Source organism: Panulirus ornatus, chromosome 65, assembly GCF_036320965.1.
Source record: "Panulirus ornatus isolate Po-2019 chromosome 65, ASM3632096v1, whole genome shotgun sequence".
Lineage (NCBI taxonomy): Eukaryota > Metazoa > Arthropoda > Malacostraca > Decapoda > Palinuridae > Panulirus > Panulirus ornatus.
Window position 1 is genome coordinate 9,193,674 of NC_092288.1, and position 23,127 is coordinate 9,216,800.

Below are 23,127 nucleotides of genomic sequence, written 5' to 3' on the forward strand. Positions count from 1 at the left end.
ACGAGACAAAGTCATATAAGATATATAATTACTACAATTTGATTATTTACGTTTTGTGTTTTACATATAAAAAAGCGTTGTGTCTTTACCTAATCATTAAAAACATCATAATATATCTACCTGACCAATTTCAAATGCGCACCGCTTCTTTTTGTATCCTATGATTATGTTAGTGTGATCAGATAAACCCTAATCATGAAATTAGGGTACATATCAAATAGAATAACATAGAGCGAAATACTTTCACGTAACATAGTTACCCCTACAACTATGAATACTTCATTTTCTCTGATAGTCTCGCGTTTGCGCCTGCCGTAAGTTTTCAAGATTTATAAACACCGAAAATGTATTCACAATTCCTGAAATTCTTTAGCATCCCCGGATCACTGTACAACAATATAATTTTTACCAATAATCGATATCCCACGACTGAATGATACTAGCAGAGACGGACGTTCATGTGAGTGTATAGCTCGAAAGCAAGTTGTTGTGCTGGTAGCGTCTGGCGACAGTGTCCGGACCGAGTTGGGGGTCTGTTGGGTTGTGGTGGTGATGAGGGAGGTAGTGGGTGATGGTTCACACCAGCGTTGTACCACGAGAAGACCTGCGTGACCACCACTCTCCTCCACGCCGCGGCAAGTGACATCTGACATGGCCAACACACTCAAATTCGTTACAGTAAGTGTGTTTTTCGACTCGTCTCCCGTGTGTGCAACAACGGTTTATCTCCCAGTTGACCGCTAGACTTATTCTAATATATATATATATATATATATATATATATATATATATATATATATATATGTGTGTGTGTGTATAATATTGTTGAAAAGTGTTTGATTATTGCTTATTGTTGGTGATCATATGTTGTATGAAGGGCGTGTAGTATTACGGTGTATAATCAACGAAACTGATAGAATGGTTTTTGTAAGCGTTGAAAATTACAAAAAATGTATATGATTACAGTAGTGACCTCCGGACTCTATGGTATTTTTGTTATTGTTTGTTTGTATATTTTAGACGTATGTAACGATTTATAACGTAAATGATTAATAGTCGGTAGCTGTTTTATTTTACGAACGGTCTTACGGTAGGAGTGCTGGTGTTTTCAATGAAATATGATAATTATAAGTGATTATGCGAGTTTTTTGGCTGAATGTCTTGCACACTTTATACACACATGACCAGGTGATGACACAAACACTTCTACGATTAGGGAAACACACACACACACAAACACACGGGCGTTCTTAGTGTAGTGATTGGGTTACTGACCATAAGTCAGCACGGGCCAGCCAGGGGTCGGAGCCGCAAGGGTTCGAATCCTGAACGTGGCAGACGGCCTCCATCCAACCCAGGTATTCATTTTATCCTCGGGCTGGTTGATTAATAGGTAGCTGGCATAGAGTGAGAGGTGTGTGTGTGTGTGTGTGTGTGAATAAGTACTATACTTATAGTATAAAGACGGTGAAACACGGGTGTAAAACTCCCTCCCCGTCACACACAAATGGTAATCACACACTACCTGGCTTAGGGTGGGGAGTGTGTGTATTGTACGGGGAGGGAGTTTTACATTCGTGGGACCCCATCTCCTAAGCATTCTCTAGTGCCATCCACATTAATCAAATTTATGTAAGTTGTGTGCATTAGCCATTGCCCTCGGTCATCTAATTCCATTCACCCACCATTCTTATGCAGTAAAGGTACTTCTTTACATTTTTTTTGAACGGGTTTCTTGCATAGTTTCATGTTATGTCGTCTGGTTGCACTATCCCTACATCTCTAAAAGAACTGTTTACTGGTTACGTCATCGATCTCCTTTGAAAGAAAAAGTTTGTTCTCAGGTCACTCCTCACTCTTCTCTCATCCAATGTGGGTGACTTTAAACCTTCCAGCCTGTAGCAGCTCTCTTAATTCTGGTAACATGTTTGTACTTCATTAGCTCTCTGTGTTTCTTTAGGTGCAGTGGGGGAAGACTTGGTAAAAAGTGAAAGGCTTTAGATACGTAGGAGTAGAGGTGGTAACGGAGAGAGAAGCATTGGTACTGAAGTGAGTCGTAGGCCGGAGGAAGAGACCTAAGGTCTTTTGTGAGATAAGGAACGTGTGTGGGAGGAGAGGTTAGGGTTTATGTAGGCGAAGATGCGTATGTTAAACATAGAAGCCTCGATTGTATTGTATGAATGTGATGTAGATGCTGTATTGTATGAATGCGATGTAGATGCTGTATTGTATGAATGTGATGTAGATGCTGAATTGTATGAATGCGATGTAGATGCTGTATTGTATGAATGTGATGTAGATGCTGTAGTGTACGAGTGCGATGTAGATGATGAAGAGTATGGGTCCGAGGACTGAGCCTGGCAGTACCAAACACGTCACGTGAAGCCACTCAGACACTTCCCTGTGTAATACCGTCCGTTGTTTCTTGTCGAGGACCCGAGTGCGCTGTCCACACACACACATTCGATGTCTACCGCCGTAACCTGAAGTAAGGTTGATGGGACACTTGTTTGAAAACCATTTTCTATCTCCTCTTTTGATAATTGGTAAGCAAGTTTACAATTCATTAGCGCTTGTCCCTTTCCAGCATTTTTTTTTTTCTTTGTATTTTCTGTCGAAAAAGCTATATGCCAGTAGACCCTTTTTCAGTTTTCTGAGAGAAATATCGTTTGGACTAATTGAAATTTCTGATAGTAAATACTGAATCGAAATACTTGTTTTAGATGGGAAGCCAATTTACTTTATATAATGTCGTTACGATGCCTTGTAAGGGCAAGGTGCTGTTACAGTAACGCGCAGTACGACTGAGATAGGTGACCAGGGTGTGTTGAAATGGTTTGGGCTAAGGGAGAGGATGAGTGAAGATAGATCGACAAAGAGGATGTGTGTGTGTTTGAAGTAGAGGGCGTAAGGGAGGGGGAAGGAGGGATCAAGGAGGATGTAGGGAAGAAAAGCTTTCAGTTATCGAAGCCTGAATATTCAGGAAGGGGGGAGCTCTGAAAGGCGCGCATGGGGGTAGAGTGACTCGGATCGATGTGGTGTATATGGTGGGGTCCGAGAGAGGAGAGCCACCTGCTCTCAGTGGGCAGAAGTAGGTCATATGAAGCGATCAAGGTGAACCAAGGCCAAGGAATAGTCTGTAGGGGGGGAGGGGGGTGGCTTAACTGTTGTGGGGTGATGGGCAACGATTTCGGTACATCATACATCTTAGACCTGCAGCATACGGCATGTGTTAGATTGCTAGCTAAAACTGGTGCGGCAGTTGTATATGAGTGCATATTAAGGAAAAAACTCGGACACACACACACACAAGCACACACGCGCTCGCTCGCGCGCGAGAGCGCGCATCGTACACAAAGAGAGAAGGTACTGGTTGAAATTATTAGAATATTCCGGTGATGGTTTGGTCGTCCTGAGCCCTCCCATCCGGCTCAGTCTTAACGTGATTACATTACCCGAACCATTAATCTCTCGGATGATTAGTCTTGATGTATGTTATAAAAGGGAATTAATATCAGAATTCCTCGTCCCCCCCCCCCCCGCTAATGTCAAATTGCACATAGGCTTGGGTATTACCGGGCCGTTATTAATAACGCCGGATATAATAGCCTGCTGAAAATTATATACAGAGGCTGCTGTGTGGACGTATTTTGTAGACTTGGGCTCTAATTATGGCGGGAGATGTGATAAAATCTCAGCCAGGAATACGTAACGTAAACCCGTATTAATACAAGTTAAGGGACTTGGATTGTACTTCATTTCTCCGCTTGAATACATGTGTATGTTGCAGGTTGCAGGTTTTTTCCTGCATATACGTGTGTGGATGTTGTATGCATAAAGTTGACGGTAATATATATATATATATATATATATATATATATATATATATATATATATATATATATATATATACACACACACACACTCGAGCGTTTTCTAAAAAAAAAAAAAAAGAATGGCGAATTTTTTTAATTCAAGGACGCGGGTGGAATCCCTTCTTTTAATAAATATTCTTAACGGACCAATATTTTTTAAAAACCAGAAAGCAATTTATTTTCAAACGGCAGGAAGTTCATGGCCGGTATGTATCCTAGTGGGCACACGGTATAGGAAGTCAACAAATTGGGTGATTTTTAAAAACATTTACCTATTCTCATTTACTTATATGAATTGGTAAATGAGAATTTCCGGGGTTGCGTGACCAGAGCCCGGAAATTGATCGAGAATAATCTCCAGATCCGTGGCTTCGTGGCGTGGGAATCGCTTAAATGCAAAGGCTGGCGAGTAATATAGATTATTCTGTTCTTGAAAATTGAGTTGTTATCATTCACTGGGTTTTAACGTTCGTCTTGATTTGGTTGAATATATATATATATATATATATATATATATATATATATATATATATATATATATATATATATATATATATATATATATACTGATGGCTTACCATTGTTCGAGATGTCTTGTTTTCATTAATAAACTAAAATGACCGCTCAGCGAAAGACCTAATTGTTAATTGGCCCTTTAGGCACGATGGTATAGGATCCCCTAACATGAGCGTACGATGTATAGATACGATTGCCTGACGTAATCCCACGGACAGTGAGGGGAAGGGGTGTGTGCAGAGTACACCGTACCGGGGCCCGGTGTCCGTCCATAAGGGAGCCCGGGGTCTAAAACGGGGCCCGGGAATTTCCTGGAACCTCGGAAAATTTATATATATTTATATTTATCATGTAGGGAGTATAGGAGCATGTAAGATCTCAAATGCAGAAAATCAACAGAACGTTCCGTTCCATCCGTCTCTCATCTTCCATACCCTTTTGGGCCTCACAGCTCATGGCGTGAACCCGTAGTGGATAAAAACAGGATGACCAATGGAGATGGGAAGGGGGGCCCGAAAGAAACTTTTGTACCCCCATGATAAAATTCATCTCAGGGGGGCGCTGCGTAATCCGTAAGGGTTATGTCAAAGGTCACTCCATCACGTATACGAATCGTGTACGAGGCGTGCTTTAGGGTCGTCGATTGACTGAGTCGCATTGATTTCCTTTTAATAGACAATGTGTTTAAGACCGCACTAACTTGATTGAACCTTGTAGATTACGGGAAGACAAGGGTTAAAGAAAGGCGCCCAGACACCTCTCGTAACTATTCTATATATACGTTAGGATGAAGAATGATTCACTACGATTCGTAAACAGAGGAGGCATTGTTGTCCAGAGGAATGATGATCGTATTGTTGTGAGGGAAGATGTTGCTGGTGACACGGACCAATAGTCAGCTCCCGGCCAACCCTGGCTGCTGCTGCTCCTTCCGCCTGTATATATATATATATATATATATATATATATATATATATATATATATATATATATATTCCCTGCGTGTCGTAGAAGGCGACTAAAAGGTAAGGGAGCGGGGGGCTGGAAATCCTCCCCTCTCGGTTTTTTTTTAATTTTCCAAAAGAAGGGACAGAGAAGGGGGCCAGGTGAGGATATTCCCTCAAAGGTCCAGTCCTCTGTTCTTAACGCAACCTCGCTAATGCGGGAGATGGCGAATAGTATGAAAGAAAGATATATATGGTGTGTGTGGCAGTGTGCTGTACAAAAGGTCTGTGGTAGTGTTTCGGCTGCCGTTAGTTCGGTATAGTGACTACCTGAAGATGGAGTGAATTCCAAGTTCGGATTTTGCCCATTTCCCCTTCATACATAGGACAGGCTATAGACTACCATGCACCCTGCTATTGACCACTCATTCTCACTCTACGGTAGTAGACATACGGCGATCGTTCACCGATACTTTATAAACCAAGTTGTGATCAGTCCGCCTCGTTCAGAAAGACTGGAAATATAATGTTTGCAGTTGGGGTCCTGCCTGATTTGTAAGGAGAGGATGAGGGAACTCCCCTACCGCTTATTGTTTGTCTATCACCTGATGAAAGTTAGGGAGGAAGAGCAGGAGCAGGTTGGTGTTTGACGTGCACTTCGGGTCGGTTGGTGCGGCTGTCACAGTTCAGGCTGATGTATTCATCATACTTCGCCTGGGAAACTGCTGAAAGGTAAAGTTCAAAGCATGACGGATGCGTGAATATGTTATTCACGGCTTCACGCTGGGGTACTCTCACCCCCTGTCAAAATAAAAGAAAATAGTTTGTGTGTGTGTGTGTCCCTGTCTCTCCCTCTCCCTCTGTCTCCTGGCGTGGGCGAGGCTATAGCCACAGTCCTCCTGCAGCAGGAGTACCTCTCCCTTGTTCAGGCTAAGATTTTTTTGATGCCTTCCTCTGGACCTTCTCCAGCAGCTCCAGTTAGGGTTTATATATATATATTCAGCATGAGGGAGAGTTCTGCACTCGTGATGCCTCAGATCTTGAACTTCCTTTACCCATAACGAGAGTTTGTCAGTAAGGAGGGCTGACGCGTAGCGATCACCGCAGCGAAATTATAAATGAAAGCTGAAGATTCATAGGAATTACATGTTAAGTGAAAAGTGTGTTTATGTGTGTGTGTGTGGACTGAATGTCAGTGACCCTCGTTTAATGTGAGAGGGAAGGTAAAGGCCAGGGAGAGGAGCTTGACAGCTACCGCAGGCTTATTGAGCCCCCATCACTAGACTATGATTGCCTCCCTCTTACCATATATGTTTTTACGTGATTACTGTTCACATTTTGCTTGGGGCTTGTTTTACACTCGTGTTGCCTCGTCCCTTAATACTGTACATATGTACAATATAGCCACATACTCCAACACTGTACATATGTACACTGTCTTTACTATTATACCTACACAGCCACATCTTATCGTAAGCCCGGTACTCATTTATCGACCAGCCCCGAAGGAAGGATGAACAGCTAGGTTGTCTGTAGGCTGACTAACCTCCCAGCCGACCTCGAGCCTCGGCGGGCCCGTGCGTGTATCATGGTCAGCGACGCTAACCTCTACATTACAGAAACCTTGTAAATTTTGTCTGTCCGCCTGTTTACGTGGGAGTTTTTAGTTCATAAACTCGTTTCAGGTTTTTGCAGCGAACAAATGAACCATATATTTTTCTGGATGAAAGAGGGGAAAAAAAATCTAACATTAGTCCGACTCTAAATTGGTTTTCAACTTGAGTAATTAAAAAATTCCTGGGCACAGATAAACCCCCATTGGCTTTAGCCCGAGAGTAATTATGGTAGCCCGGTGCACACTGCTGCTGGAGCGGGTGTTTCCAACGTACAGTATATTCCCCCCTCGGCTTCGCCATTAACCTGTTGCCGCCGCTGGACACAATTGTATTAACCTTTTGAGTCACGGCCGCTCGAGCACGACGGTACGACCCGCGAGCGCGACGGTACGACCCGCGAGCACGACGGCACGATCCTTGAGCACATAGGTACGATCCTTGAGCACATAGGTACGATCCTTGAGCACATAGGTACGACCCGTGAGCACGATGGTACGACCCGCGAGCACGATGGCACGACCCGTGAGCACGATGGTACGACCCGCGAACACGAAGGTACGAGTCTTGAGCACATAGGTACGACCCGTGAGCACACAGGGTACGACCCGTGAGCACACAGGGTACGACCTTTGAGCACATAGGTACGACCCGTGAGCACGACGGTACTACCCTTGAGCACGACGGTACGACTCTTGAGGACGAGTGTACGACCCGTGAGCACGACGGTGCGACACCCCCCCCCCCCCCCAAAGCACGACGACATAACCCTTACTTAACGACGGCGCAACTTTCAGCCTCAGCCCTTAAGTAAGGTCCCATGTAAGCCAAAGGTCATACCCTTCCCTTACTCAAGAGGCTGACCAAAACTCTGTATTTAAAGGTACACTGTTGCATTTCCACCCCTCCCCCTCCCGGAGTGCGCCCGCGCGCGCGGGCATGAACGCGGAGGGGAGAGAGAGAGAGAGAGGGTAGTAGTAATGGTGTAAGGGAGAGAGAGAGAGAGAGAAGCCATGTATGAGACTGGCAAAGGTCATCACAGAGCCACATAGAATAACTACGTCTGGTCGCACAGAGCCACTCCGACGGTCGCCCCAGTCTCCTCGTACGCAGGTGTGTGTAGCGTCGCTGCTCGGAGACGTGGGTGTAGAGTGACGTAAGCTGGTAAACGTAACTGAACCGGGATGGGGGGATAGGAGCATTGCGGAGAGACAAAAATATACACGTTTTCTTTGAAAGAGAGGTTACCGTTGTTGACCATGATCGACGCACGGGCCCGCCCCGGTTTGAGGTCCGCGGGGAGGTTAGTGAGCCTACAGCCAACCTAGCTGTTCATCCTTCCCTGAGTACTGGTATGTCGGCGAGAAATGATTACCGGTCGGGTTTTAAATGCCGAGATTTGTCGGTATTGGTCGGGTTTTAAATGCCGATATTTGTCGGTATCGGTCGGGTTTTAAATGCCGATATTTGTCGGTATCGGTCGGGTTTAAATGCCGAGATTTGTCGGTATCGGTCGGGTTTCAGTGATGTGTCGTCGACCTGGTGAATCTGTTACCACCGTGACAAGATAAGATTTGTAACACTGTAATCAAATGCCCCAAGATAACGTCATCGATCTAGTTCTGGTAACACTGTCTCTGAGAGTTCTCATGCGTGAGTTTTTATACGATTCGCTGAAACGCTAGGACTCGCTGAAACGCTAGGACTCGCTGAAACGCTAGGACTCGCTGAAACGCTAGGACTCGCTGAAACGCTAGGACTCACTGAAACGCTAGGACTCGCTGAAACGCTAGGACTCACTGAAACGCTAGGACTCACTGAAACGCTAGGAATCACTGAAATGCTAGGACTCACTGAAACACTAGGATTCACTGAAACGCTAGGACTCACTGAAACGCTAGGACTTACTGAAACGCTAGGACTCACTGAAACGCTAGGACTCACTGAAACGCTAGGACTCGCTGAAACGCTAGGACTCACTGAAACACTTGCTGCCTCATCCAAGAAACAGGGTTACAGGATACGATGAAACACCTGCTTCATCAAATAACAGATGTTATAGGACTTAATAAGACATTTACCCCATAACACCTTGTTATAGAAATCGATGATATACCTGTTTCATTGAAACACCTCAGTGAAACACCTACCTCATGATACAAACGGTTATGATGAAACACCCGACTCATGAAACGGGTCATTATAGAACATGAAACACGTAGCTCATCAACCAGACGGTTATGGGACGTGATGAAACGCTTAGGTCGTGACATGGACCGTTATTGAACATGAGGAAACACCTGCCTCGCCAAATGGCACCTGTGACGGTAACATAGATGAAGCATCCGAGATAATATCTTGGCGGTGTTGTCTCGTGTGTTCTTCTCCTGGACGGTCAGGAAGAGAGAGAGACACACACTCTCTCTCTCTCTCTCTCTCTCTCTCTCTCTCTCTCTCTCTCTCTCTCTCTCTCTCTCTCTCTCTCTCTCTCTCTCTCTCGTATGAATTCCTACCTTCGTTTCCGTCGATAGAATCTCAGTGGGCCACAGTTACCACAGGTCTCCTCCTGGTCGTTAAACAGATTGAACCACACACACACACACACACACACACACACACACACACACACACACACACACACACACACACACACACACACTCCCACAATCCACCCGCTTCACAAGCCATATAACATCCTTGGGCTTGTCCATAATCAAGACACGTCCACCTCCCTTGTTCCTTTCGCGTTCCAAGACTCGGGACTCGCATCCTACATACAACACTGTTGTGAATATCATGCCTTCAAGACGCTGAACCTCTCGTTTCCACGCCCTCCTTCATACACCTGTGCCCTCTATGGCACCCTGTGACTCAACCTCAGTCCCCGTCTCCCATCGAAGACCACGTCAACTCCCACGTACCTAAAGCACTCGCCTTCATACATGTCGTCCTCATGCTAACGTGCAGCCAGTTCATCCAGTCTTGCCTCCTGCTACTCTCTATTGCCTTACTTTTATTCACATGTATTTTCAATTTTCTCCTCTCACAGTCTCTTGAAGTCGCAAACATTTCTGGAATTTTCTCTTCGAAGTCTGTAACCAGAGCTGTGCCTCCCGCCCCTCTATCATCTTACACATTCAGCAGTCCTTCATAATACTCACTTCGTCTTTTATGTGCCAGTTGCATCTTCCCCCCCATCTGTTCCTCTCTGTCTGCCCCATCGGTCCTCTCTCACTCCGTAACTCGTTTGTTCTTTTCAGCTGTCGTGCCTTTCTCTTTACCTTCTGCCTTTTTCTCTTGTATTCCTACCCATCACTCGCACTCCTTCCCTGCAGATACCGTCCATACATCTGCGAGATAGCTTCCTTGATGTGCCACTCACTACCTCTTTCGTCCGCCTCCCGCCTTCCACATGCCACACATTCCACCTGCACCTTTGAGAAGTGCTTTCCAAGATACCTTCCACTCTCATAGTTTCATTTACTCACATTCTATGCCATTCTTCTGTGTCTCTTATATCATGTCCTCTGTTTTCGTAACTCATCCCAAACTTTCATCCTCGCCACCACCATGAATTGAAAAGACGTTGTACCAGCTGCCCCCTTTAAATACGTTTACATCCAATAACCTCGCTTGTCAGTTAGAGCATAATCCAATAACGTCCTTTGAACCCCACCCTCCCTCCCTCACCCAGGTATGTACGTATGTGTTCACCACTTTTATTTTTTCAAGCCTCATGTATTCCTGATAATCATTCATCATTCAACACAGAACTGAACAAGCTTTTCCCGTTTTCATTTACAGCGGGTATTCCATATCCCTCTTATTATACCGTTAACTGGCCTATCACTCACGCTTGCATTCAGATCCCCTGCAAACAGGATTGGAATACAAAAAAAAATCCCTTGCACTGATACTGCCAAAGCATTTACTCAGCCCCTCACAAAAGGCACTCTTTCACCTCCGCTCTCACTACTTACTGCATGAACACTACCAGTGGTCGCCCACCACACAAGGGTCTGGTTCGATCTAACACACATCAGTTCTGAACTCACTCCCTCACACTTTTTTTTTTTTCTCAGGAACACAGCTCCTTCGTCAGCAGAACCCGCCCGCCACAACTTTATCTCGCTCTATTCCTCCTAACTGACCTGTGGACTTTACCCCTACCATAACATTTCCGAACCATTCCCTTCCCCTTTCATAGTCGTGTCACTCAGAGCCAGAACGTCGAGGTTCCTCTCATCATACACAGCACCCATCCCTCTGTCCTTTCCTCCTCGCTATGTCCACGCACGTTCGTCCACCTCACCAGCCTGTGTCTTTGCAAATAAATCTTCGCTTGGCTTGTTCTGCTCTCCCTGTTTATGTACAGCCCTCTCCCCCCCTAGCCATACTGCCACTCGTGTTTGGTTGCGTCATACGACACGCAGGAGACAACGTGGATAGTATTCACATTCCTTATTCCCTATGTAGGTATATATGGTACCGGACTCTGCCTACATGAGCTTGTGGCATCAGTGAAAAGTCACCTTTAGCGAGGATAATGTCACTGGGAGTAGAGTAGAGTAGAGTCGAGGAGGATCATCACACTCGTCAGTTCAGCCATACCCTGCTACTTATTGGTGCATAAGTAGATAGATACGTTGAGAATACACACACACACACACATTAATATAAGTGTGTGTGTGTGTGTGTGTGTGTGGAGCGAGAGAGAGAGTCATAGCTTGAGTGCTAGTGTTGCAGGGCGACCCGCGCTGCGTGTACCGCCACTAAACATAATACCTACGTGCATGTTGTATCCGTCGTAAGTTCGTATCTGTGTCATTACCATCTGTCTCCTCCGCTCCACACGCCCGGGCTGTAACTTGCCGAGTCTCGCTGCAATTATGCTTTGAAATTTCTTGGGAAGTGGAATATAAAACCGATATTCTCTCTCTCTCTCTCTCTCTCTCTCTCTCTCTCTCTCTCTCTCTCTCTCTCTCTCTCTCTCTCTCTCTCTCTCTCGTATTCGAGCGAGCTGCAAATAAGATGAGTTAGCTTTTCACGTGGGGTTTTGTGGATACAGGAAGGGAAGTTCATACATGTACAGACCCATTTGCTTTAACCTTTTTTCCCTATTTTTCCTTTTTTTTCTGTGCCGCAATTTCTCGAACGCCATTATGTGCTGCGCAGTCAACGCCTCCTCATGCATATAGGCACAGAGTGGCCTCATTCCACTGCGCACTATCTTCATCGGGTTGCACAGGGCTGGGGTTGAATTTCACCAACCTTGTACCTTAGAGTATCTGTGTAGTTTGCCATGATCCTGAACAATTGTTATTTATCCCGTAAGTTTAGCACCATACGTAAACATATTCATGTGTAGATAGATAGATAGATAGATAGATAGCTAACATGTAATAGTCTCATGTAAATCAATCTATACAGTTTTAATACTGCGCACCCGAGAACGCCCCCTCTGTGGTCCAATTTGGACGCTGACTGCCTGCCTGCCTCCCTCTTCTCCGTAGCCTGGGTTCGACTCTCGTGGGGGGAGAGCAGGGGTGAAATTTGTTTAGATATTCAGATACGACTCTAAACCTTCTAGTAAATCATTTACACAGGAACTCGTTTACCTTCTCACTAAAGTGGTTTCCTCGTAACAGGAGTCATTTCCTTTACTGATTATCTTTTCCGATGGTTATGTACGTATGTATACTTGCGTGAATCCGTGCGTTATGCATCCGGACACATTTGTACGGGAGCGTAGCTACCATGAATGATTAGATGTATCTTGCAGGTCAAGTTTTGTATATATATATATATATATATATATATATATATATATATATATATATATATATGTATATATATATATATATATATATATATATATATATATATATATATATATATATATATATATATATATATATATATATGAGCCATTGGACAAGCGCAGAAGCCTTCACTAACTTGTGGTTCTGTCCTCAGGTGTTGGTATCTGTGGTGGCGCTGACTTTGGCCAACTCTTCCCTCACCCACCGTCGAGGCTACCACGACCAAAGTATCAAGAGGTACACTAATGAGGTAATATCATGAGGTATACTATTGAGGTGATATTATGAGGTACACTAATGAGGTAATATTATGAGGTACATTAAGGAGGTAACATCAAGAGGTACACTAATGAGGTAATATGATGTACACTAATGAGGGAATATCATGAAGTACATTGATGAGGTAATACGACCTCTCCCCTGCGGGCTAGGGCTGTCACTGAGGAGGGGGTACCCTGGCTAAGGCTGTCAAGGGACGCCCTGGCTAGGACTGTCAAAGGATAGAGGATATCCTGGCTTTGGCTGTCAGTGGATGCAGGAATACACTGGCTAAGGCTGTCAGAATCTTGGGCGTACCCTGGTTAGGGTTGTCAGGGATTAGTGGATGCCCTAGCTTGGGCTGTTAGGGGATATCCTAGCTAGGGCTGTCACGGGCTATAGGATGTCCTAGCAAGGGTTGCCAGGGATAGGGGATATCCTGCTAGGGCTGTCAGTGGCTAAGAGATACAATAACTAGGGCTCTCAGGGAATATGAAATACCCTAGGTAGAGGTATCAGGGGTTACCCTAGCTAGTTGTAAGGGCGTAGGACTGTCGCCGGTCACGGCTCTCATGGACTAGATAGGTCTGTTAAGGGCGATGGTAGCCCTGGATAAGGTTGTCAGGGACTAGGTCATACCCTGGTTAGGGTCGACAGGGGCTCATGAATACTTTAGCTAGGGTTGTCAGTGCTAGGTTACACCCTGACTAAGGCTGTCAGGGGCTGGGTATACCCAGGTAGGGCTGTCAGGGGCTAGGGTGTACTCTAGTTAGGGTTGTCAGGGGCTAAGGGATACCCTAGTTCAGGTTGTCAGGGGCTAAGGATTACCTTAGCTATAGCTTTCACGGGCTGTTACTTTAGGGCTTCAGGGGCTAGGGAATTCCTTAACTAGAGCTGTCAACGGCTAGGATATACCGTGGCAAGGGCTGTCAGGATGTAAGGAGATACTCTGGCTAGGTCTCTTGGCCCTGCACGACACCAACTAGGGACCCAGGACAAGAGTGGTGGAATTCGTTAAGTAGAGCACTTGAAACTATCCGGCAACTACCTGTGTACCATCGGGTGTACCATATCAGTAACACGATTATAAAAGGACATCCTCTGTCCTTTGTTACGTAAGCCAACGGCCTCCGTGGGCTTGTAACATAACGCGAAGGGGAATTGCTCCGTCCTTTGTTATGTAAGCCAACGGCCTCGGAGGGCTTTTAAAACCGCGAGAAATAATCTCATCAGTCGACGTTTATAATAATCTGCCGGGCCGGAGAGACATCCGTCTGGAGGCAGAGGCCGCGGGAGTTGCATACCTCGCATGACTGCCACACCAATTTACCGTTTAAATCCCAAGTGAAATCCTGGGTATTATCCCCCTCGCCTGTGTGTGTGTGTGTGGGTGGGTGGATGGACAAACAACACACATTATTATCACCGGCCCATCCTGCATTTGTCTGCATGATGAGCAAGATGTAAATCTGGGATTTCTAATGTATTGACGACGAATATAATGATTTTGGTGATTCATTGGCATGCCTCGTAATGGCAGCAATGTTTTGATGGTATCTTTTACGCTGTGGTAAAAGTTAAAATGTTGGAACGTATCTGACGCGTCGCCTAGTATTATGCAATACTCTCGGTGCTTGTGCTGTGTTATTATCGTTTGTGATTACCATGTGCGTTTTACACTTGTGTACATGTCTTTACTCATATATATGAAATTAGTTTAAATGATAGGTAGTTAATATTCCTTCAAAATATCGCTAAATAATCGCTGTTAGATTGGCGGATCTTTATTCTAAGGTGTACAAGCAAAAAACAGTTAGACAGTAGTAGTGGTGATGGTAGTAGTAGTAGTAGTATTAATGGTAAGGATTCAGTAAAGAGGGTGATAAGAGAAACAAGTCGGTATAGCAGAAAAGTTGAGAATAATTGAGGGAAAGATATACAGAGATAGCGGTCTCGGGGCCGCCTTGTGTCGTAAGATCTACGTAGCCAACTTTAAATCATACATTGTTTGAGTGGCGGTGTTGGGACAGCGTCATTATTTTGTCCTGTTGTCCTGCTCGGGAACCATCACGGTCTAGTCACGTCCTGCTTACAGAAGGGAGGCAGGTGTTCCTGGAACCACAGCGATACAGTCAAGTCCTGCTGACGGAGGTGGGAGGCAAGGGTTGCGGTACTACCACGGTGACTATATATATATATATATATATATATATATATATATTCCATGATGACGCTGCTATATTGCCGTAATGACAGCTGTTATACTGCCATGATAACAGTTGTTATACTGCCAGGGTGGTAAATCACCCCACCTCCCACCCCACTCTTCCAACACAAGTCCGTTAAGTCAGTGCACATGTCGCCCATCTTATGGACCGTGTCCTTCACCTCTAAGCTCTTTCTTGGTCCTGCAGCATTCAGTACGTCACCATCTGCCTTTTTTTTCGCAGAAGATTTGAGTGCATCCTCCTCTGAAAGGTTCTGACCAGACGCACTCAAACAAAGGTTTTTATAACCCGAACGATAGTGAGGTCGGTTTCATCACGTGAGGACGTCTGTGTGAGGGGAGATTCCCCTAGCCATGTCTCTTTGTAGGGAAGAATGGTTTGCAACTCCCGCTTCTCCTTTGTCTGCAAGTCTTGGTATGGACGGTTAGTTTAGGAGGTAGTAGTAAGGTACCACCCACGGAGCGTACACTAATTAGAGCGAGGCTGTATTGTTCAGGTCTAGAGGGGGAGAGAGAAGAAGAGAGATGGAAATCTAGTCTAATGATGACCTTTCGGGCTAGGGCCCACGGAACTGGCGTAATTTGATGACCTGTTAGGGGGGCGCTGGTCGATGCTTTTAATTGTAGTGTACCTTTTAATTGGCTGGCGGAGTCAGTGATACGAGAGGATGTAGTTTACAGTTGCTGGCTTCCTGCTCTGAGATCATAGGAAGGGAGGTCTGACGTTATGCTTTGCACAGTCTGCTGAGTGATCCTAGCTGTGTGGTGACATAAGGTGACATATCTAGATATACAACGAAAAAATTAAGGTGTATTAAATACTTAATGTGGCACCGTTCTCCTCGAGAAATTCATTCTTTAGTGGTCTTCGTTTTGAAAATATAAAGGAAGCATTTTACATAGTAACTGCACGGTGGACAGCACATACTCTGTGATGTGAGTGGTGCATAAATAAACATGGCAGCCTGGCCCGCAACTTACCATAACTTCACGTGGCCCACAGATTAACATAACTTTAGGATTCCTGGCCTTCATGCACTGACGTCATCATCTCCATGGCAACCACGACGCGGCCAAGGTTGAGCTGGAGAGGACAACCATTACAGCAGGAAGATGTTAGAAGCCTGCTGAATTATCATTACAGTATGTATAAACAGCTTACGGATGGCCTCAGGGGCACGGGGGAATAGCAGCGACTCTCGCAGATATTTCTGACGACCTCCAGGAGCATTCCATGGAACCGTGGTCACAGAAAGGATTTCAGTAGGAGCCTTTCTGAAGGGAAATGTTGAAAAGGGTACCTGCAATCCAGGAACCTCATCTGTGCCTGCTCGAGATGAAGGCTTCGTTTTTATTAAAGTCTTTTTTGTTTTATATCTTGCGTTCTAGTGAACCCAAGTGGTATATGTAACTTGTGAGTGAAAATATAGGGAATTCAAAGAAATATACTTGGAAACTCAGCAGAAACATTTGTTTCAAGAAAGGCGGTAGGGGGGCATTTTTAAACTGTATAGCAACATTTTTCCAAACACTTTAGTAGCATATTCCAAAGCTTTAGAGTAATATATATCCTAGCAACCTATTTCTAGGAATATTAGCACTAAACATCTAAGCTCCATGGCAGTCTGTTTTGAAAATCATCAGTATCGTCGTTCTACGCTCTGTGAATCATTTTATTTTTCCACTCCCTAGGGGGACAGTTTTCATGTTGCATGTCAAGATAGTAATGTGAAGGGATCTTGCAATTTCTGAAAAGTCCGAGGATAAATACATCTTTCATCAAAGAGGAAAAAGTACGTATGGAACGGGAAGACATTTAATATGGGGTTCTTTCACATGTTCGCCAGAGGGACATCAGTTGGTAGTCAAGGAGGCATTAAAGACGTTAATTTTAAGGGCTTGAAAGAATGCGTTTGAAACGGTAGAGGCCATGTTCAGCTATGTATAGTAAATAGATCAGTATTCAAGAATTCAACCATAAGGGATGGTGAGTAGGTAGGTAAGGTTGAGCTGATACTGTGTATAGTATTGTAAGATTTCATGCATATATTTCCGTCCACAAGAAAACTTGGTGAAACCTTAGGTCGGTTCCCTTAAAAAAAAAAAAAATGTTACTTGGACACGGTTATGTCGTCTGTCTATCAGTCTGTTACCTTTAACTTCGTCCCCATTTACATGGGAAGGTCAGATGCATGCATACTGCCTCCCAGTCAACTCACACACACACACACACACACCGCGTATGTCCCAGTGTGCTAGGGTGAATCTAGGATTTACTGCTATGGTACGCGCCATTCTTAATGTTTTTTTTACTCGATAATTTGGTTATATTGTCAGATAACACTAACCTGGTATCAGGGATCTCCACATGATAATTATTCTTTTTTTCCCTTTTTTGGGAATATTACAGTAGCACTCCACTGTAATATCAGACTCAAGCTCCCGTCATGTAACACCTCTCGTCACACCCAAGCCCCTTTCCCACTGCAGCTCCCGTCACATACCAACCTCTGTCACACCCCAGATATATAATAGGGAGAATCCTAGTACTGGAAGTCGAAGGTAGGTGGCTTAAGGGAGGTCATATAGATTTCCTCTCGTGGTATCTGAACGAATCAAGTCGCCAGTCAGTAGTTCTTCAGCTTTACTCACCTTTATAATATATGAGGAGAAGCAACTCGGTGTTATTCAGGACACTCTTAAAGGTTGCGGTACTTCCAATGACAGAGAAACGTAAATTCCTTTGCAGTAGGAAAGCTGACCGTTCACCAGCCGTGTAACCATGATCAAGCTGAGGGTGGTAATAGGCAGCTGGATTAATGATCGTATTGAGCTGGGCTTGATAAGGCAGGACTGCGGACGACAGTGACTTTTGTAAGTCGAGGTTGTCACCCATCCTTCCCAGACTCCCGAGTCATGAGGAGGCTGTGGTGTCGAGGGCGAGACCAAGAAGGGACGGGTCTTGGGACTGTGGACATTGCCGCCAGGGAAAACGAGGTTTCCGTGAATTTTGTGTTTGAAATAATTCGTGTTTTTACACAAGTTGTATATATATATATATATATATATATATATATATATATATATATATATATATATATATATGGTTAACATGGAGTTTTCTTCAGCAGATGAATGTTTTTAAGTGGAGACCAGGTTAGAGTTGGGTCGGGTGGAAGCGTTGAAGACATGCCTGAAACTTTTTAATTTTATGATATATGCTTTAAGAAAACTTCAGTGTTGCATCATTCTATTTACCAAGGTAATTCACACCAAATTGGGGAAATAACTATTGTTGTAAACACCAGTTTTGCTCCCATTACGAGAACCGCACGTAGGCTATTACAGCAGAAAAGGGAGATTTTCTGGCGCTGTATTTAGTTCATCAACACAGTGTTTATCCTCCCAACCTTTCCTACACAGTGGACATTTTCAGGTGAGGGACATGTATCAGGTGATGGGACACCTAGTAAAGGTGGGAAATACAGGTTAGGAGAGTCGCAAAATGTCAGTAGCATCCAGTAGTTGGTGGTCTCTGGTCTCGCATTGGAGTCGAGCAAGGTAGCATGATGCGGATGAGGTGATTTCTATAAGGGAAGTTGCTGTTCTCAGGCCTTGTGAAAGGGAATGGCAGCCATTGAGTATAAGGGTGTGAAACTAAAATACAATAGCTTTTGCAGGGGCAGAAAAATAGATGGTTCATGAGTAACATGGTGCTGCTGCAAGAGAGGTGAGTCATTGAGATGTTGCATAGGTCCCGTGGTTATGCTGGAGGAGGAAGGCACTGCCATGGCCAGTAGAGCCCTGCCTGGGCTATGAAAGCAGGAAAGAAAGACATTGAAGTGATGCTGTGAGGTACTGTGTTCCACCTCCCACCTTATCCCACTTGCTGGACATTGAACAAAGGTGAAGTTGTCGCTTCAGGTGGCTGAACGTCCAAAGCTGTGAGAGGGAAGGGTGCAGAAAGGGCTGAACGTCCAGAGTTGGCTAGTAAGGGGTGCAGGACAGCAGAAGGTCAGGTTAGGTTATAAGCGTCCATGTGGGTGATGGTGGTGGTCCTTGGTGTCATCTGGTGGTATCGAATTGGCCTGGAACCGGGAAAGAATAGAGCTTCATAGTCAGCTGTACAGTACAGAGGAAAAGTTAGAAGTAGGGCAGTGATGGCAGGATCTGGTGAGGTCAGGTTACTGTAGAAGGGTCATGTCGGTGTGTATATGTTTTATCAGTGTTATTTGTTGGGATGGGGATACCTGTGATTATGAGGTTGTTGAAAGTTTGAGGCAAGGGTAGGCCTTTTATTTCTACTTCAGGTTTAGTGGTCTGAGAAGGTTGTCACCACTGTAGTCTTCAAGTGGTCATAGTGTTGTGGGGTAGACTTAACAAAAGGAAAAAGAAAGAAAGAGCAACTACCTTGTCAGTATCACCATCAAAAAATTTAACTTTCAAGGCAGATGGGAAATTAACTAACCAAGCATCATCAGCCAAAAGAGGACACTCTTGATGTAATGGAAGTGTTAAAGAATTTGTGCTAAATCGCAAGAAATGGAACAGCAAATAGGTTCAGTTAACCCATTTCGTATATGTTTTCAAGATATCATACCTAGGGGAGGTAGTAAAATATCAAAGTACATACCCATTTCAGGACCCTCGGTAACAGATTCTCATGGAGGAATTTCAATGATGGCAAGTCACCATCTCTTGGGGAACACTGAAGTCAGCCAGAGGAAGACCCATGGAAATTTTTTTTTGAGAACAAGAACAGCAGTACACTTAGTACATATTACCTGATCCATTTTCACTTTCAAACTGGGACTTACTCTAAGAATTTATCCACGCGTTCAGCAGATACTGAGCTGCAGTTTACATGGCAAGTCTTGGAAGATTTACATAAAATAATTTTCCTGTTCTTCTGAACAAGATGGACGTCATAGCAGAATGTGGAACACTATGATGGTGACTAGGCCATGCTGATTGGAGTTCGAAAGTCTTGTAGTGATCAGACTCTGCTAAGGATTTCCTGTCTTTCTGCGAAGCCGTGAGCCAAGTGACAGCCAGAGTTCACGTTGCAGCAGAAGTGGCAGTCCTAAGAAGTATGGGAAGATACTGTCAGCCTTTCTGTACCTTGAAGGTCAGACAAATATCAGCAAACTGTCAGAGCAAAAAAGTTAAATTAAGGCAGCTGAAATAATGGCCTAGTGTAGCAACTTTGGTTCATTACAAAATGACCTGTGCCAAGACCCATAGATTACTCAAAAGAAGCTAGACATACCTTGTGGATGCAGTACATTTCCAATGTGAATTCACGATCATTCTTTTTATTGGTGTGAGATAAGATTAGTAAGGGCACTGGTAGATATGTGTCAGTTTCCTCTCCAGCTTTGAAGATAAATGGATCATTGATTATGAACTAAGTAGATATTACAAATATTCCTCAGATTCAGTGGCAGAGATCTCTGGATCATCTTACTCTGCCTGATCTTTTATTTTAAAGGCAGAACAAGAACCCCCTTTGTTTTAAGAATGGGATCAGCAGAACTCTCAAACAGCTTCCCCTTTTGAAAGGAGAGATTTGGGGTCTTTGTTGAAAGACAGCTCTAGGAGGGGATGATATTCCTTATCAAATGATTTCTCGGTAGAGAGTTTCCCAGATTTCATGGTGCCTCTGTATATATAACAAGATTTTCAGGGAGGGCACATTGCGTACAACAGGGAAAGAATGCATCCATTATCCCAGTTTGCAAACTTGATAAGGATGCTGCACTGTCACATATTTACAGATTAATCTCCCTTATGAGCTGCATCTGTAAACTATTGATTTAGTTTCAAAAGAATCCATTCCAATTTGGATTTAGAAAATTCTGATCCACAACAGACTCCCAACACCCATTCCAGCCAACCCTCTTTTTAGTGATGAATCTACTGCAGTTCAACAGCAAGATGAAATTCTGTGGTCTGCTCAGTGCAGGACTGACATGGGTGCCTTGAATCAAAGAGCTAAAAGTCAAAGCCACCAAAGTACTTGGTATCCCATGGGTGCTTTCTCTTATATTGTGAGATGGCAGACTGCTCAATGCTACTGCAGCTATACCAAGGGTTAGTTCATAGTGAGCTGGTCTATGGTTCTGAGACATTTTCATTTGCATTACCTACCACTCCCAAGATGTTGAATCCCATCCACTATGAAGCTCAAAGTAGCTGTACTGGAGCCCTTTAATCTTCTCTAGTGCAATCCCTGTATGAATAAAGTACAGAACCACCTCTTCAATTGCATCAGGAATGTATGAACTTGATTTTCTGCTCCTGGTTACTTAGATATACAGTTTTCAGTTATCCTCAGTCAGATTGGTAGTCCTGTAACAAATTTCTTTTTAAATCACTGCAAGATTTTACAAGTTTGAGTGCCTCACAACCCACCATAGATCAGTATGCAGCCATTTTGTAAGGATTTGGTAGCAATAGAAAAGAGAGAACGCACCTAAGATGAAGACTAGCAGATAATTTTAGGAAACACGTTGATACACCAGGTTGATGCAGCAGGTTTGGATGGTATTGCAGTGGAATTTATTAAAAAAGGGGGTGACTGTATTATTGACTGGTTGGTAAGGTTATTTAATGTATGTATGACTCATGGTGAGGTGCCTGAGGATTGGCGGAATGCGTGCATAGTGCCATTGTACAAAGGCAAAGGGGATAAGAGTGAGTGCTCAAATTACAGAGGTATAAGTTTGTTGAGTATTCCTGGTAAATTATATGGGAGGGTATTGATTGAGAGGGTGAAGGCATGTACAGAGCATCAGATTGGGGAAGAGCAGTGTGGTTTCAGAAGTGGTAGAGGATGTGTGGATCAGGTGTTTGCTTTGAAGAATGTATGTGAGAAATACTTAGAAAAGCAAATGGATTTGTATGTAGCATTTATGGATCTGGAGAAGGCATATGATAGAGTTGATAGAGATGCTCTGTGGAAGGTATTAAGAATATATGGTGTGGGAGGCAAGTTGTTAGAAGCAGTGAAAAGTTTTTATCGAGGATGTAAGGCATGTGTACATGTAGGAAGAGAGGAAAGTGATTGGTTCTCAGTGAATGTAGGTTTGCGGCAGGGGTGTGTGATGTCTCCATGGTTGTTTAATTTGTTTATGGATGGGGTTGTTAGGGAGGTGAATGCAAGAGTTTTGGAAAGAGGGGCAAGTATGAAGTCTGTTGGGGATGAGAGAGCTTGGGAAGTGAGTCAGTTGTTGTTCGCTGATGATACAGTGCTGGTGGCTGATTCATGTGAGAAACTGCAGAAGCTGGTGACTGAGTTTGGTAAAGTGTGTGAAAGAAGAAAGTTAAGAGTAAATGTGAATAAGAGCAAGGTTATTTGGTACAGTAGGGTTGAGGGTCAAGTCAATTGGGAGGTAAGTTTGAATGGAGAAAAACTGGAGGAAGTAAAGTGTTTTAGATATCTGGGAGTGGATCTGGCAGCGGATGGAACCATGGAAGCGGAAGTGAATCATAGGGTGGGGGAGGGGGCGAAAATCCTGGGAGCCTTGAAGAATGTGTGGAAGTCGAGAACATTATCTCGGAAAGCAAAAATGGGTATGTTTGAAGGAATAGTGGTTCCAACAATGTTGTATGGTTGCGAGGCGTGGGCTATGGATAGAGTTGTGTGCAGGAGGATGGATGTGCTGGAAATGAGATGTTTGAGGACAATGTGTGGTGTGAGGTGGTTTGATCGAGTAAGTAACGTAAGGGTAAGAGAGATGTGTGGAAATAAAAAGAGCGTGGTTGAGAGAGCAGAAGAGGGTGTTTTGAAATGGTTTGGGCACATGGAGAGAATGAGTGAGGAAAGATTGACCAAGAGGATATATGTGTCGGAGGTGGAGGGAACGAGAA

At 44.2% G+C, this 23,127-nt stretch overlaps 1 protein-coding gene across 1 annotated transcript in view; it reads left to right on the plus strand.

Moving 5' to 3' along the window:
• Positions 1 to 494: 494 nt before the first annotated feature.
• Positions 495 to 23,127, plus strand: part of LOC139746398 (uncharacterized) — a 31,562-nt gene continuing 8,929 nt past the window's right edge. The window contains exons 1-2 of the mRNA XM_071657609.1: positions 495 to 678; positions 12,925 to 13,020. Of these exons, the coding sequence (XP_071513710.1) occupies positions 652 to 678; positions 12,925 to 13,020 (123 nt within the window). The 5' untranslated portion in view covers positions 495 to 651. The remainder of the gene's footprint in view (positions 679 to 12,924; positions 13,021 to 23,127) is intronic.